At 39.9% G+C, this 16,427-nt stretch overlaps 1 protein-coding gene across 2 annotated transcripts; it reads right to left on the minus strand.

The window, feature by feature from the left end:
* Nucleotides 1-539: 539 nt before the first annotated feature.
* Nucleotides 540-11,310, minus strand: BET1 (Bet1 golgi vesicular membrane trafficking protein). Of its 2 annotated transcripts, XM_019443334.2 has the most exons (5): nucleotides 11,120-11,310; nucleotides 7,152-7,276; nucleotides 4,488-4,544; nucleotides 2,907-2,940; nucleotides 540-1,199 (listed from the first exon to the last, which is right to left on the minus strand). In XM_019443334.2, exons 1-5 carry the CDS (start codon nucleotides 11,136-11,138, stop codon nucleotides 1,141-1,143), a joined length of 294 nt encoding a protein of 97 aa, XP_019298879.1. In that variant the 5' UTR covers nucleotides 11,139-11,310; the 3' UTR covers nucleotides 540-1,140. The 2 variants fall into 2 exon arrangements, with proteins under 2 accessions (XP_019298879.1, XP_019298878.1); XM_019443333.2 differs by lacking the exon at nucleotides 540-1,199 and having other exon boundaries at nucleotides 1,774-2,940; nucleotides 11,120-11,306.
* Between the last annotated feature and the right edge of the window lie 5,117 nt (nucleotides 11,311-16,427).

A 16,427-nucleotide genomic window follows, 5' to 3' on the forward strand; every position in this document is an offset into this window, starting at 1 on the left:
CAAGCTTTCTATGGATGCAGGTGCTGGGTTTTCTGCTCCAGAATTCTGATGTTTAAGATGGTGCATATTTGCTTTAGATTTAACGACTATTCTCTGTTCCAGTAGTATCCAAGAATTAATTTGCATGCCAATTTAAATTCTATCAATAATATGTGTAATTCTCCCTCTCCTCATTGTAGAGACCTACACCTTGTATCCAAAAGGGATGGTGCAGGTAAGTAATACTTTCTTTTCTGTGCAAATGTGTTAGCATACTTCCAAGGACCAACTCATAGTGAAATGAAGTGACTAGATACTTGGCAGAAAAATGTGGACATTTGGGATTTTTATAAATTGCTTCCTCAATTTTCTCCACCCTTTAAAATATAGAATATATAGTGTGTCACCCACCACCCAAATATCTGCAAGCCTTACACTGTCTGAATAAAAACTATAGTGTGAATATTTTGCCTGAATTGTTATAATCAACTTCCCAGACACCTATAGCAATAAAGTACTATAGAATTAGCAATGGGCTTGTGAAGGATTATGAAGGGCTAAAACTTTTCCATATTTGAGGTGTTCCCCCAATTTTATTTCTGGGAGTACTTTTTGCTAGGGGTTTCCAAACAAAAGGAAGAAATGGTGCTGTCAGAAGAATCTCTGATGGGGCAGGGACAGGCCCTTCCAGAGAAGTCTGCTGCCTGCCAGGAATCTCAGCCAACCTGTTTTAGGCAGTTTTTAGAAAGAATTGTAAAATAAGAAATGGACAGTGCAGTGATGAGAATCACTTTTACATCGCCCCCAAGCCCCATTTCCTGAAATCCCCACCTCCTTGATATCTAACATTTAAATAGTGTTTTAATACTTTACAAAGACTGTCATATAACAGCCAAACCTTAATCTTGAAATCCATCCCCCACTTGCCATCACTGGTTTTCCCAAGGCTTTGATATTTCATTTATTCCCATTGTTGGTTCTCTTGTTTCCATCTTCTAGTCATTTTTCTTTGGCCTTCTGTTCTTCCTTTTGCAATTTTAATTATTGACAATGATTTTTGAGTGTTCCCTGAGCTCTGATGTCACACAGTTGGCACAGAGTACACAGTTAAATAATTCTTCAAAACTGAATCAATCTCTGATAGGGATGTCCACTTGGAAGTCACAGCATCATCTCAAAGCCTGACACCAGCATGTTGTCTTGTAAAATATCTGATGTGTCTGTTAACAATAGGGAGAACTAATATTTATTATGTGTCATGTATTTTCAATAAATTATCTACCTCTCACAACAATCCTAGGAAATAGGTGAATAAAGAATGAAGAAACAGTCCCAAAAGGGACTGAGCAAGTTAAGGAATGGTGATCTGAACTCAGGTCATCTAACTCAAACCAGAGTCCCTTATATCACATCATAAATCTTCCAGCCTCTTATATGAAAAGTCACTTAACCCCTCTCAGTTCTGGTGTTTCCACCTGTCCAGTAGAGGCCTGATGATAAACACAGCCAAAGACAGGACCTGAATTGATAGGTAATTAAGGATGAGCAAAAAGGATTGCACTCAGCAAAATCAAAGATAATAGACTTACAACTGAAAATACAAAGAAAGATTTTTCAAACTGAAGTCATGATTTATGTCATTTGTTTGAAGCAAATTCTGAAATAACACAAATATATTAACTTTTTCCTGATTTTGTTTGGGATCTGTTTTCAGGACCATGTCTCAGATTCTATGTAAAAACAACAACAACAAAGAAAACAACACTTGAACAGAGAGGCAACAAAGACAATATATTTCACTAAAAATTTTATTTTTAGAGCCCATCAATGGGCAAATCCCAAACAGTAGCAATACAGAGTATTTAAGAACATTTTAATATTTCTTTCTATCCATCTTTGTTTTCCTTTCCACAAACAAACATACTGGATTAAAGCAACAATACTCTTAACCCCAAGTTCAATGCCTGAGTACTTTCAATATCTATTTTGAACACATAATAAAGCAGAGGCAGTTAATTTTATTTCCACTCGGAGCTTAGCAATTACTTTAGCTTCACATTATTCTATCACAAATTATAACCAAATGGCCTACCTAAGCAGCTAAAATCATAAAATTATTATAAGCCAAGTCAATGGTATGTATAAAGTTAACAAAAAACAACTAGACTAGTATACATTTGTTTTGGGCCCTACAAGAAATATGCCAAAATAACAAGCTTTAGTAAAAGATGAGGTCCTTGGGCAGAGGAGAATGAGAAGTCATATCATCAAAAATTTTGAGGAAAACTTAGGTAAGAGGAAATCAGCCTATAATTTTAACCAAATGAAGGAAGAAAGGGGAATACATTATCAGGGTTGATGACAACTTGGGAAAAGACATATAGCATTCAATCACAAACTTGTTCACTACCTCAAGAGCTCAACATCAGGCTCTCCAGGCATTCTGTTATTCTCCCACTAAGTTTCTTCACGTGAACATAAACCTACATTTATGCTAATAACAGAGTATTATACGGCTATTTAATCTGATGGCAAACAACAGGAAAAAAAATTCTTAGGGCCAGACTGACTTCAGCCCATCTCAGTACCCCTGAAAATAGGGGCAAAAAATTAATCATTAAGAAACAGTATTCAAAGAGTACTGTATTACCTAATGTGATTTATAAAACAAGCACAATTCAGTAATCGTCAATGGAAAAAGTCATAATATTTGAAAATTAGGAATGTTTTGATGCTGATTTTTTTACCAAAATGGTACTCCAAACAGTTAAGTTGGAACAAATCCCAAACTCACACTTACTTGCATCACCTCAGTTTAATAATCCAATAAATGACAAAAAAGACAAACAATGAAAACAGCATCATATAGCACAACAGCTTTGTTTGGCTCCCTCTAGATAAAATCTTCAGTTTTCCCATAGTTTTACCTAGAAATCCAGTTGTAGAATCAAACTGTGAATCCTATGAGGAGAAAAGGAAAACAAAATAGTTAGATTCTAATATTGTACATATGCACATTTAAGTAATTGAATATACTGTTCTTAGAATACATTTTTAATGAAATTTTTAGTGTTTAATCAATTCAAGAGCCTGTTTATAACTTGGGTAATCAAGCCTGATTACTCTGTGCAAAATAGAGTAATTCTCTCAATGAATAAAAAGCTCTTTCATCGAATAAACATTTCTTTCAGCATCAGAGTAATTCAAAATCCCAAACTATTTAGGTCTTTTTCCAATTGTGTGAATTAAGACACTAATAATAAAGGTAAGTAGTTTGTCTACTATCATACAGGTGTTTGATTCTCAGTTTTTGTTGGGGCATTGCTCTCAAAGGGCAAATGGTTGGTTGCTTTCAGTAATTCAGTATGATAATTCATCTAAAGTTTAATATGGTTAGCAGTTAAAGGTACTTTACTTTTAAGATTCTTTAATTCAGATAGCTGACTTTGAAGTACAGCAGAGTTTATTAAAAGTTAAGAGAATATCATGTAAAGGTAGTAAAATGTGGTTAAGACTCCAAATATGGATGGGGAAAACTACCATATTAAAACATAGTTGGAAACTGGAAAAGTCCTAAAGATGAGAGGACTAGGTGTAGATTAGAAATACTGCACTTTCACAGAAATCTCAGTATCCTAAGATGTAAAGGCCCCAGCATAATGACAGCATTTGCACAGCTCGGGCTCTATGTAGTTCAAGCACTTCAGATCTATAGCTCTTCACCAGGGTTATGTATCACAATCACCTGGGACACTTTTCTTTTTCCAAAATACATATATGTAGGTCCCTCCCCCTAAAATTCTATTTAGATTGAGAACTAGCATAAACACTTACAGAAAGTTCCCCAGTGATTTGAATGCACAACCTCCATGAGAACATTGCTTTCAATGACATATTTCTGAATAACACAATTTTAAAATCAAGTGGAGAAACTAGGGAAGGTCTAGAGAAATTTGACATTCGAAATAAATATTAAAGAATGGTAAGAGGTTCTACAAAGAAAGGTATATGTTGCTGAGCTCCCTTAGACTGGAGAGATAAAAGGCTCTGGGATGTTACTATGTTCAAATCTTATTGATTTGTTCAGAAGTGATCCTTAGGAGATCAAATAGAAATAGGCTCACATTACATGAAAGACAATCAATTGGATGGATATGAAGTGCTTTTTGATTACTTGGTAGTCAGTATTCATTGAGATCTCCAAGAACACTCAAAACAGTCATTTTTCCTGAGTCTTTAACAGTGTTTTAAACATAAGATTAAAAATACAATGGCTTCCACCTCCTCCTCCTACTCACAGTGTGTTAGGTAAGATGAAAAATGCAAGAATGAATAAACCTATTAGTTATTTCAAAGCAATGAGATACAAATAGACCGGAATCCAGAACTTATGATCTCTAGATTAAGTTCAAAATGGATAAGAGTTAAAATGATATTATTCCTGATTAACAGACTAAATTTGAGAATATTAGATCAACTTTCTTAAATTTAAAGTCACAACCACTTACCATTTCAGCTAATAATTTATTTTGATGTTTAACCTCATGGCCTATTTCAATGGAAAGCTATTAAAAAAAAAAAAAAGACACATGCATTATTACTCACATAATGGCATTTAAGTGTTATAGAGTAAAATGCCATTCTAAGCATACACATTTTCTCAAAACTGTCTTCTAAAACTATAAACTACATATAGTTTTTTCTGATAATTTTTCCACTGACATTAAAGGAAAATAAATTTAGAATTTCTACTGTTTCCCAACTATGGATATTGTCTCCCTGCTCTACATTTTGATTTCATCTTAATATTCAATTCCATCTTTTAATTTTGGTACACACTTCTCTCTGGTTCTCTTATCCTTGCATGCTTTTTTCTTCCTCTCTTTATATTATTCATACAACAGCATTTATATGTATATTTTCTTCTTTACATTTTAAGAGATATATATAAGTACTTACATTATCAATTCAAATCTACATGGGACATTACTTTGAATATATGCCTAAACTAGTTATTTATTCAGATTCTTTTTTAAAAATGTTTATTTGAGAGAAAGAGAATGAGCAGGGGAGAGACAGAGAGAGAGAGAGAGAGAGAGAGAGAGAGAGAGAGAGAGAGAGAGAGAGAGAGAGAAAGAGAATCCTAAGCAGGTTCTGCACTGTCATCATAAAGCCCAATGCAGGGCTTGGTCTCAACTGCAGGGCTTGGTCTCATGAACCATGACATCATAATTGAGCCAAAATCAAGAATAGGAGGCTTAACTAAGTCATGGGGTGCCCTATTTAGATTCTAAAAGTTTTTCTTTAAAGTATGACAATAAACTGGAAAAAGATTGACAAGTTATTGTTAAGGCTCAGCCGAGCCTTAAAAAAATACAATTTAAGTGATTATTGCTGTTATTCAGACCAAAGCCTATTCAATACTTTATATGACAAATTCATTAAAGGCTTCACTTCCAAGATATTTGGATAAATTACAAGCAACAAATGAAAATCTTGGCAAACCATTGCAAATATTGTTCTCAACTTCTCTTGTGTGGAAAGTATATGGGGTGATACACAAAATCACACTAGAATTCTATAGATCAGAACATGAGCTTTTTCCCCAAATTTAACAACCCAGAGATAATAAAGCAACTATAAAGCCAAATAGCCCAAATCACCTAACTACTTTCTACAACTTTCATTCATGACAAGGAAAGAAATTTCCCGGGGGATGGGGGGGTGGGGAGGTAAAGCTTTCTTCCAATAAGGAGCTAAATTATCAATGTCAGAGTTAAAAATAAATAAATAATTCTTAATTCTCTATCAATGTTGATTTTCTAAACTGTTAACATTATACAGTATTACTTAGTTCGTAGATCAACTCTTTTTGATCTAATATGACTTTGAAAACAACACTCTTTTCAGAATGTTATTAGTATCCAGGCTGAACACAATTGTATTTTCCAAAGACTAATGAAATACCAATTAAGTTTTAGCAACATGAGTTTCTACTGAAGGCTCTATGAGTTTATAGCATGTTTACTGTAATACAGAATCAATTACATACACTGTTAAAATCATATTTTTGTAATTCTTTTACTTAACACATGTTAAACTCAATACCACTGATAATGAATTATGCTTAGGTGCTGTGTTAAAGATAAAAATAAAAACAGAAAACCCTACATTCTGGTAAATTTCTTTTACATACAAATAATCCCAATGCAGATTCCTATGCAATACATGCTGTAGAAATGGTGCAAACTGTCTTATGTTCACAAGGAAAAGAGTTACTTTTGATGTGGTAATTAGGTAAAGCTTGCAGGAAGGAAGGAGTGCAGTGAAGTGGAGCCTTTACTATTAAAGGCTTTGGCCAATGTAAGGAGGGAAAGGACACCTCCCCAGTAAAGGGAGAGTATGATCAAAGATGTGGGAGTGCAAGTGACACGATGCACAGGACGAGAGATTCTCTAATGTGTCTGGCAGAAAACATATACACATTCCAGAAGTGTAGGAGATAAGGTCTGATAAGCTGTGGATAATCTCTAAAGGACCCATTTAACCAAGCTACAGAGTATGGATTTTATTCTTACATCATGGGAAGGCACTGAAGACTTCTGGGAGCAAAGGATGCAATTTTACAAACACTCCAAAAAGATGGCGGAACATGCAAAAAATGAGGAACAAATAGGTTACGAGGCTCTCTCCATACTTTGCCTACGAAAACCAGGGGATAGTATCAGAAATAGAAAAGTAGAAACAGAAAGAAGGAAGCACAAAACTCAGTGACTAACGTGATGTACAAAGATAGAAACACTGAGATGTGTAGCTTAGTATACTAGAAGAACGAAAGTCAGGAGAAGAACTGCTTGGGGGTGGAAGATGTACCGCTCTGAGACATTACTACAGACAACATATAGTACTGTAGATTTACACACACACACACACACACACACACACACACAGCTAAAGTTAAAAAAAATAAATGTACCATTATGTTTTGATTTGGCCACACTTTTAATCTTCTATTCAAATCATGTTTAAATTTTGAGTGTACTTTGACCTCACTGAACTATACACAACTTGGGTAACTGAATTCCTCCATATGATACCAACAAATAGTTTATAAGTACATGTGTATACATAAATACACAAATTGGAAAGTATATCATCTGTTATGTACTTACAGATTTTATAGCAGTTACTTTGCTTCTCAGACTTTCAGTGAGTCTCTCATTTTCTTCTTCACAGGCACTGTACCCACTGTTAGCATACCCATAGTTCCCATAGTTGCCTGGAGGTACTCCTTCACCTGCAAGGATCAGAGTCACAGTATAGTTGTAGCAAAAACAAGCCACCTTTGAAGCCTTGATAGAAAAGAACCAAAAAAGACCCCTGGAGGGCGTTGCAGACCACATATGTCTATAACATTCACACTTCAAAGGAATTTTAAAAATTAATAACCAAATGGAGATCAGAACTTTTCTAATGCCCTCTTTTAAGCAAAGAATACTCAATTTGTTTTATACTTATTTATTGATTGCTTATTAATTGCCCACAAGACACTAAAGTAGGCACTGATCTACAAGGATATTCAGGATACATTCCTTCTCCATAAAACTACAACTTTTAAAAAGGATCTAAAAGTCTCAACTATCCATTGAAGAAGCTTGGCTACGAAGGGAAAGGGAGCAAGAGGATAAATGTAGCAGGAAAGAGCTCATGGCAGAGGGAGGGTCCTTTATTTGCATTTCTTTCTTTTAAATAGAAGAGAGAACTTATGGAAAATAACTTATGGAGAACATTACCTGAGAATTAAGAGGGGAATTCATTCAACAAATATTTCAGAAACTTCCATGTGTCAGATCCATTGTTCTTTCTAGGTACTACTTTTTGGAGCTTATCGTCTGTGGAATTGCACTTCAGAATACATAGTCCCAGCTACTATCTAATAAAGTGCTTGATATTCACCAGGCAATCAAACGGGTGGAGTGAGCCTGAAGAGTGAATCTATATATAAATATGCTAAAGGATTGAGAGAGGAAAGCATAGTTGAGGGTCTTATTTAACCACGTTTTCAAAAGACAGTTGATACAATCAGTTTTCTCAGTAAAGGAAGAGATAAGGCTGTCTTTAAGGAACAGTATCATTTGGAAAAAGCAGTAAGGGGAATAATGAGGGAAAGTGACTAGGACTACACGGATCCTAGGGTGAGAAAATAATCCTGGCCGAGGCAACACACTGTGGTGGTTTCAATCCTCCTGAATGTGTGATTTTTCTGAAGAAGGACTCATCAGCCTGAGTTAGCCCGTGAGAACCTGCATCGTTAGATTGATCAAGAATTTCATCAAGAGATTTACAGCACTGGGGCTGAAGAACAGAGCTCCAAAAGGCTGAGACTGCTTGACAAAAGAGAGGTTTAAGATATGGAATATGGGGTCTATACTGGACAGGAATTGAAGTAGTTACAATGGAGAAATGAGGAAGGGATGATACAGAGACTAGGTCTCTACAAACTCAAAGAGTAGATGGGGCAACAGGGACAGTAAAAGATGGAAGGGTAGGAAGTAGCAGTCAGTGCTCGTAGTTGAAGGATGGCTGAAGTGTAAAATGGAAGCTCTTTCAAGACACAGCAGGAACCTTTCTTTAAAAGGTAAAACTCCCTCTGAATTCTTACAGCTCTTGCTGTACATAACAGTAATATCACACTCTAGATAGTTCTACAAGGGCAAAAACTAAATTTGTTTCACTTATGGCTATATATCCCCCACAAATGTGTACACACACACACACAGATGCACACACACAAAGGCACACTCAATAAATACTTGTAAATGAATTAAATAGAATCTGAATTCACTGTTATGCAACTTTGAATGAGCCTGCCTTTCTCAAGAATGGAATCATAAACTTCTTTGAGGGCAGAGACAGTGTATCATACTTCTATATCCCCTGTACCTAATGAGTACTTTATATGCAGCAGACACACAATTTCCACCACCACCGAAACCACAACAAAATGTTTAACACTTGTTTAAGTGTGTTCCAGGGTAGAAAGATTTGCATTTCCCAAATTTTCCCTCAACTGCTGACACACTATCCATAAAACTCTCCAAATATAGTATGAAAAGTTGTAGGAAAGCTAGTGAATGCCAAAGATCATCCTTAGCCTTTGTCCATTTACATATATGCTACTTCTTTTGGGTAGTTTCTATCAATAACTGAGCCAAATCATTTAGAGATTCATGTGAAGTGTTCCACATGAATATCTATCAGCTTCAATATTTATCCCAAGTTTAAAATTCCAGGCCAATACACACTGATACAAAACAAAACAACACACAGAATTTAAAAAAATTACAATCAGCACACCAGTGTAAATGATAACAATAGACACTTAAGTAAACGTCTTGTCTTTCCACTCAACTACAAGGGAGCTTCAAAAACAAAACAAAACAAAAGCTCTATCCATATCCATCCTAGAGATTCTAATGTAATTAGTCTGGGCTGCAGTCCAGGTATCAATGCCTTAAAAGCTCTCCAGGTGATTATAATGTACAGTCAGGGCTAAGAACCACAACTTCTCAAGTCACTTTGTTTCCTGCAATTTAAATGATGGCACACTGCTGAAAAAAAAAAAAAAAAAATTCAAAGGGCCCAAAGGACCTATTGCTGAGATCCAAACTCCTTGGCCGGCACTCAAAAGATCTTCTCAATGTGGTTCTGGTTCCATGTCTCCTAATTCAATCAAACTGGCTTAATGATAACCCTTAAACACACTATTCATAATTCTAGTCCTACAACTTTGGTGGGGGGGGGGGGGTAGGAATAGGGGAGGGGGAGTCTGGTTTCCAACTGGAACTTGCCTGTCTCACCCTCCATTATTCAAGCTCTAGTGCCAAGTTCTGATATCTCCACAAAGTATGCAGTGCTCTATCTCTGAAACCTCTGAGACACTAGCTGTAGAACTTATTCAGTATTTGGATGCATAGTTATCACCTTATACCATAATTTATCTTTGTACATGTTCCTACTCACCATCCTACAGACTGGAAGCTCTGGGAGCACAAACAGGGCCACAATTAACTGTACACTTAGAGCTTACTCAAGTACACAATAAATGTCATTAATAATGATAAAAAGAAAAAAATTAAGCATATAAAACTGAACTGTTCAAAATTAGTTATTTTTCCCCTACAAGTTACTTGGCCAACTTTCTATGATCCAAGTATTCATAAAAGCTGTATTTTTCAAAAGCTCTTCCTCATACAATTTTTTAATCAATGTATACGTCTAAAGTTACTGGAAAATTTCACTAATTTTAAATACCTGGCACTTTCGAAAAACTTTTTTTTCCTCTAATTGTAACAACTGAAAAAAAGCAACATTCCCTTTTTCCAAATATTCCATATATTTTCTCAGGTATACTGTACCCCAATTTAGCAGGTTTTTTTTTAAAAAAAGTATCTCTTATTAGAGAGCTTCAAAAACCAGAAAATGCTGTTTTATTAGCTGTGCCTTATAATGGCCCCCTTAAAAGTCCTTGTGCTTGGTGAACCTGTTTCCTAAGTTTTCACAGTGGAGCAAGACTCAGATAAGAAATGTTCTGGATAAAATGGCCTTTGCCCCCAATCTTACACACTACAGTCTTTAACAGTAACGACATGTACGTTTACCTTTGTAACTCACTGTTACCAGTTTAATATGATTGTTAGTGTGCTTCGCGTGCAACATTCATTCTTCAAATTTCGCTTCTGAAAAAACTAACATCCAGGACGAGTACAGTATGAGAAACCGAAGCCGGAATTCGGGAAACCCAGCAGTTTTCATAATCACTCTCTGACAGTCATTAACAATTAAAAAAAAACAACCTTGACTATTGAGTTGGCACCTGGACATACCCCACCCCCATTCCTCCACTACTCTATAAACCTACCATTGAAACTTAGGACTGAACCAAACTAAAGAAAAGCTTTTGAATCTGGGACAAATGGTGTGTTTCCACTGGGCACCGCCTCCAAAGACCCTTCCAATACATCCTGTTTTCTGGCCCAGATTCCAGTGACATAAGACCGGTCCGGTTTCCTTCCACATCCCCGCGCCCAGTACGACCAGTTCTAGGGACCCGAACTTCGAACCTCAGCCCTCTTCTTACCCAGGCCTGCACGCCTCATCCTGCCAGAGTAGGGAAGGAAAAAAAGCAGAAGGAGGGGTGGGTAGAAAGGAGCCACGGGCCCCCCCGGACGGCGTCTTCAGAACCAGGGCCTGAAGAAACACCAAGTTCTTTCTACAAAGCGCCACGACATCAGTGGACGCTAAACAGCGCGCCGGTTGATGGCGTCACCCAGGCACTTATCACTGCCCTGCGAGGCGGCTTGAATGGCATTCTGGGAAATGTAGTTCACCGTCAACACAGGTAGTGAAACAGGAGCCTGGCGTGAACCGGGCTCCTAGAGTGGGCGTGGCTTCCGGAAGAGGAGCTAGCGCTGGGGCGGCTCCAACTCAGGTTCTCAAGATCTGGCTTTTTGCTGCTGGGCTCGCGCTTCCTGGACGTTACTCTCAGCTTGTTGCCTACCGAGTTGAACCCCGTTGATCTGCCCTTCTCAGACCTTGAGAGGATGGTTGACTCATCTTTCCTGATTCCTCCTCTTACTTCCTCTGACCTCTAGAGTCAGTTCAGGGAAAGTCCAGGAAAACTTGATTCAAGATAATGATTTCATACATAAGTAATCTGAGACCCACCAAAGGAAAGGAAGAGGGTAACAAATTTGTGCTGGGTCACACAGTAGTTAGAAAAATCAGGTCACTTGGAATAGGACTCTTGCTTGGAATAAAGTGGTTAATAAAAGGAACCTGGTTTCCGGAGGCACTAATAAGTTAGTGGCCTGTTACTGGATTGGTTGCATTTCTAGAAAGAACATTGGCTATTAGTTGTTGAGGACCAAAGGACCCCTAAACTCTCTCCCACTTAGATCTTTCTAACATACACAAAGGATATTGAGATACATTGCACATTACCATGTGTGAAATAGTAAGGGCTTAAGAGCCTGTTGGCAAGGTTAGGGGGGTACTGGAATCCGGGTTAATGTTGCATCCACAAGACTCCTGAAACAGAATGCTATGGGAACCAGTGACAGTCACAACAAAGTTAATTGCAATGGGAGGCAAGGCAAACTGATCGGTCCCGACAGACACTCTTGACCAGAGTGTGGTCTCAAACAGCCGGGGTACAGGGTTTTTATAGCTGACCACATCGTCTTATCACCTGGGAACAGAACAAAGGAACAGTGCCCAGGTGGAAACAGTTCAAACAGGCCCTTGCCCCAATCCAATCAAACACTAATCACATCCCTTGATTGATAGGATAAGGCTGTTCCCTCTTAACCTATAGTGTTAAAACAAAACTCTTATTTCTTAAGACTACAGGTTAGCCCTACACTACAATTTAACCCTTACATTTCCCCCTTTTCTTGTCCATGAATCAATCCCTTGATTCATCACTAGGAACTAAGGGGACATAGTTGGACCTAATCATAATTTTTATTTCACCAACTCGCCTCTTGACATACTGTACTAACCAACTGATAATGCATGGGCCGATAGTTAACCCGAGAAGTAGCAACAGTAGTGGCCCGGCTATGGTGGTGAGCAGCGATGTGAGTCAGGGGGACCAAGAGTGATACCAATTATTGCTGGCCTCCCTGGCACGTTCCCTGGCTCTAAGATTGTTCCTTACCAAACTGAGAGTGTCTCGAATTCATCCGGAATTGTTGGCATGACACAGTATGCACCAACCCTGCCCTTGGAGGTCCTCTAGGGTTAAAATTGGTCGTGAACCCCAAGGGCACAATGACATCATACATTCGGAGGCCCCAAGTGTGCCCAGTATCTCAGAATGAGGAAAAAATAGATGAGCTGGTGTTGGGTTACATTTTCCTTGGGCCTCACATTGGGGGTTCGGGGTTCTAAGGAGAGTAATTAGGGGGTCAATGTCCCGTCCTGTTAACCAGGGGGCTAGCATCCCATAACCCCATTTGGCACAGTGGTATTGACCCTCTCCTTCACATTCATTTTTTCTGTCTGCATCTTAGCCAAATTTCGCTCTAGTGCCCTATTTCCACATCCACAATTGTTCTCCCCAATGTTTCCGAGAGTTCTTGCCCAGGTTTGCAACCCCATTCTTCTCCTACCAGGTCACACAGGTCGAACAAGAAACAAGGCATAGTACGAGAGGCATTAGATGTTACCACCTTCCCTGTGACAGTGTCTGAGTTCCCATTGGTATGGCCAAAAAGACAAGGGGTGCAGTTCCGCACAGTCTCCCAAGCTTATTATACAAACCCAGACTATTATTATTCCTTTTAACCTTCCATCGCTGTTCGTTCTCTGGTCCCGTATCAGTCCTGGGTGTTCCCACCTCCGCGCAGTTTTTCTTAACCTGAGAGTGATGAATCCAGGTTCGGACACTGTCTATCTTCATGGCCATTGGTGTAGTCAGGATCACAGTGTGTGGTCCTTTCCAGCGTGGCTCCAGGGGTTTAGGCTCGTGCCTCTTGACCCAAACTAAGTCTCCTGGTTGAAAGGGGTGGGGAAGAACAGGATGGGCAAAGGCCTCTTTCAAGGCATTAGTTATTTCCTTTTGTACAAGATGCAGGGCCATGAGTGAAGCCAACAAGTGGTCCTGTTCTAGCTGTTCCTTTATGTCATCCCCTAGCTTCCGCAAGATAGGTGGAGGTCTGCCAAATAAAATTTCATAAGGGGACAATCCCTTGATAAATGGAGTACAACATGCTCGCAAAAGGGCAAAAGGCAGAACATCAACCCAATTTTCACCAGTCTCAAGGGACAATTTGGTTAAGGTCTCCTTTAGAGTCCGATTCATCCTTTCTACTTGACCCGAGCTCTGGGGTCTATATGAGCAATGTAATTTCCAATCTATTCCCAATGCTCTGGCTAGACGCTGCAACACCTGTGCTGTGAAGGCGGACCATTGTCCTATCCTATGCTCAAAGGCAGCCCGACTCTAGGAATTAGTTCATTTAATAATTTTTTAACTGTCACCTGAGCCATTTCTGATTTAGTGGGGAATGCCTCAACCCACCTGGAGAAGATGTCCAAAAAAAAATCAAGCAGATATTTGTATCTGTATTTCCCTGGTTTAATTTCAATAAAATCTACTTCCCAAAACCGGCCTGGCTCAATTCCTCTATCTCTTTTAGCTTCTGAAAACTTATTTGCACCGTGATTTACTTGGGCGCAACTTACACATCTTTCAACTGTCTCCTCAATCTCTTTTCCCAGCACTTGCGCCCTGAACTTTTTCTGCACCAATTCCGCCATCTTTTTTTTTCCCAGATGAGTCCCTTGGTGGAGGAGATGCACCATGCGTCACCCAAGTGACTCGGGTAAGAGTATCTTACCTTCAGGATCCTGAAACCACTTTTGTCCCGGTATCATACTTCCTCCTTTTTTTGAAATCCACTCCACATCTTTAGGCGTGTAATTGGGCTCCGGTGGAAGCAGGGGGTCTATCAAGATCAGTAGTGCCAAAGCACTTTTACTTTCAGTTAGGGCAGCTTTCCCAGACTGCCCGTGTCAGCCAGGCGGTTTCCGAATGCCTCTAGGGAGTTGCCTTTTTGATGTCCAGGGCAGTGAATGATCTTGAGACTTGCAGGTTAGATGGCTGTTAGAAGGTCTAGAATTTCGGCTTTATTTTTGATGTCCTTGCCCTCCGCTGTGAGGAGGCCACGCTCTTGACAGATGGACCCGTGCACATGCACAGTTGCAAAGGCATAGCGGCTGTCTGTATAAATATTAACTGGCTTGTTTTTACCAAGTTTCAAGGGCTTTAGTTAGTGCGATGAGCTCTGTGCACCAGGCTGATGTTCCTGGGGGAAGGGTGTATTGCCATAGGACCTCGCGGTCTGTGGTAACTGCAGCACCGGCATGCCTTTGCCCTTGAAACACAAAACTGCCGTCTGAAAACATGTTGATATCAGGATCCTGTAGGGGCACGTCCGTGAGATCGGAGCAGAGGGACGAAACTGTTGCTAAGGTCTCTGGGCAAGAATGTAGAGGGGGACCTAGTCCTTTGGGCAGCAAAGTAGCTGGGTTTAAGGCTTTGGGGGCACAAAAACGTATTGGGGCTGGTCGAGCAGCAATGCCTGATACTGGGTAATCCGAGCATTTGATAGCCACCATTCTGGGGGAGCCCGCAGTAAGGCCTCCTTCATGGGGCACCATAACAGGCAACATCTGTCCCAGGGTTAGTTTATCTGGGTCTTTGACTAGTAGCGCGGTGGCAGCGATCTGTCGAACGCATGTGGGCCACCCGGAAGCAACTGGGTCTAGCCTTTTGGATAAACAGGCCACTGGTCAGCGCCAAGGTCCCAGGTGCTGAGTCAGAACTCCCTTGGCTACACCCCCTTTCTCAGCTACAAACAAATGGAATGGCTTAGTGGGACCTGGCAGGGCCAAGGCCGGTGGGGTCATGAGAGCCTCTCATAAAGCTTGGAAGGCTTTGGTTTGAGTCTCCCCCCCATGTGAAGGACTCCAGAGACCCCTTGAGAGTGGCATACAAAGGGGCTGCCAGTTCAGCAAAGCCACGTATCCATAGTCTGCAGTAGCCTGCTGCCCCCAGGAACTCGCGAACTTGTTTGCGAGTTTTAGGCTGAGGAATATCGAGTATAGCACGAATTCTTTGTTCACCGAGATAGTGCTTACCTTTTTTAATGTTGTAACCTAAATAACTGACCGCAGTGTGACAGATCTGCGCTTTTTTGGCTGATACTTGGTATCCCAGTTTTTGCAGAAGACTCAAGAGTTCCTTGGTGGCACTCGGGCATTCTGAACGAGAGGGGGCCACCAGCAAGATATCATCAACATACTGCAACAGAGTTCCCTGCGGTTTGGAGATTCGAAATGGTTCTAAATCCTGGTGCAGGGCTTCATTAAAAAGAGTAAGGGAGTTTTTGAATCCATGGGGGAGTCGTGTCCAAGTGAGCTGTCCAGCTTTTCCCTCTTCAGGATCGGTCCATTCAAATGCAAACAGTGCCTGGCTCTGTGGGGCCAGTGGGATGGCAAAGAAGGCGTCTTTTAAGTCCAGAACTGTATAATACACCTGAGAAGGGGGAAGCAGACTAATGTGAGTATACGGGTTGGGTACAGTGGGATGAATATCCATTACTCTGGCGTTTACTGCTCTCAAGTCTTGAATTGGCTGGAAATCGGATGAGTTAGACTTTCAGACAAGGAGAAGTGGAGTATTCCATGGTGACTTGCATGGGGTCAGAATGCCCAAGTCATGCAAACGCTTGATGTGAACAGCAATTCCCTGCCTAGCCTCCCAGGACATAGGATATTGTTTCAGTCTTACCGGAAGCGCAGACACCTTAAGTTCCACAATTACTGGGGCTTGATGAATCACTAGTCCAGGTGGATTGGTCTTGGCCCATACCTGGGGA

Source organism: Panthera pardus, unplaced genomic scaffold, assembly GCF_024362965.1.
Source record: "Panthera pardus isolate Hobbes unplaced genomic scaffold, ASM2436296v1 HiC_scaffold_8, whole genome shotgun sequence".
NCBI classification, from domain to species: Eukaryota; Metazoa; Chordata; class Mammalia; order Carnivora; family Felidae; genus Panthera; species Panthera pardus.

What these genes read in the sequence shown, in the direction of transcription:
- BET1 (XM_019443333.2), bottom strand. An exon ending in AAGTAACTGCTATAAAATCT is followed by an intron (nt 4,545 to 7,151) that starts GTAAGTACATAA and finishes TTTTTTTAATAG; the next exon opens with CTTTCCATTGAAATAGGCCA. An exon ending in ATAAATTATTAGCTGAAATG is followed by an intron (nt 2,941 to 4,487) that starts GTAAGTGGTTGT and finishes TTCTCCTCATAG; the next exon opens with GATTCACAGTTTGATTCTAC.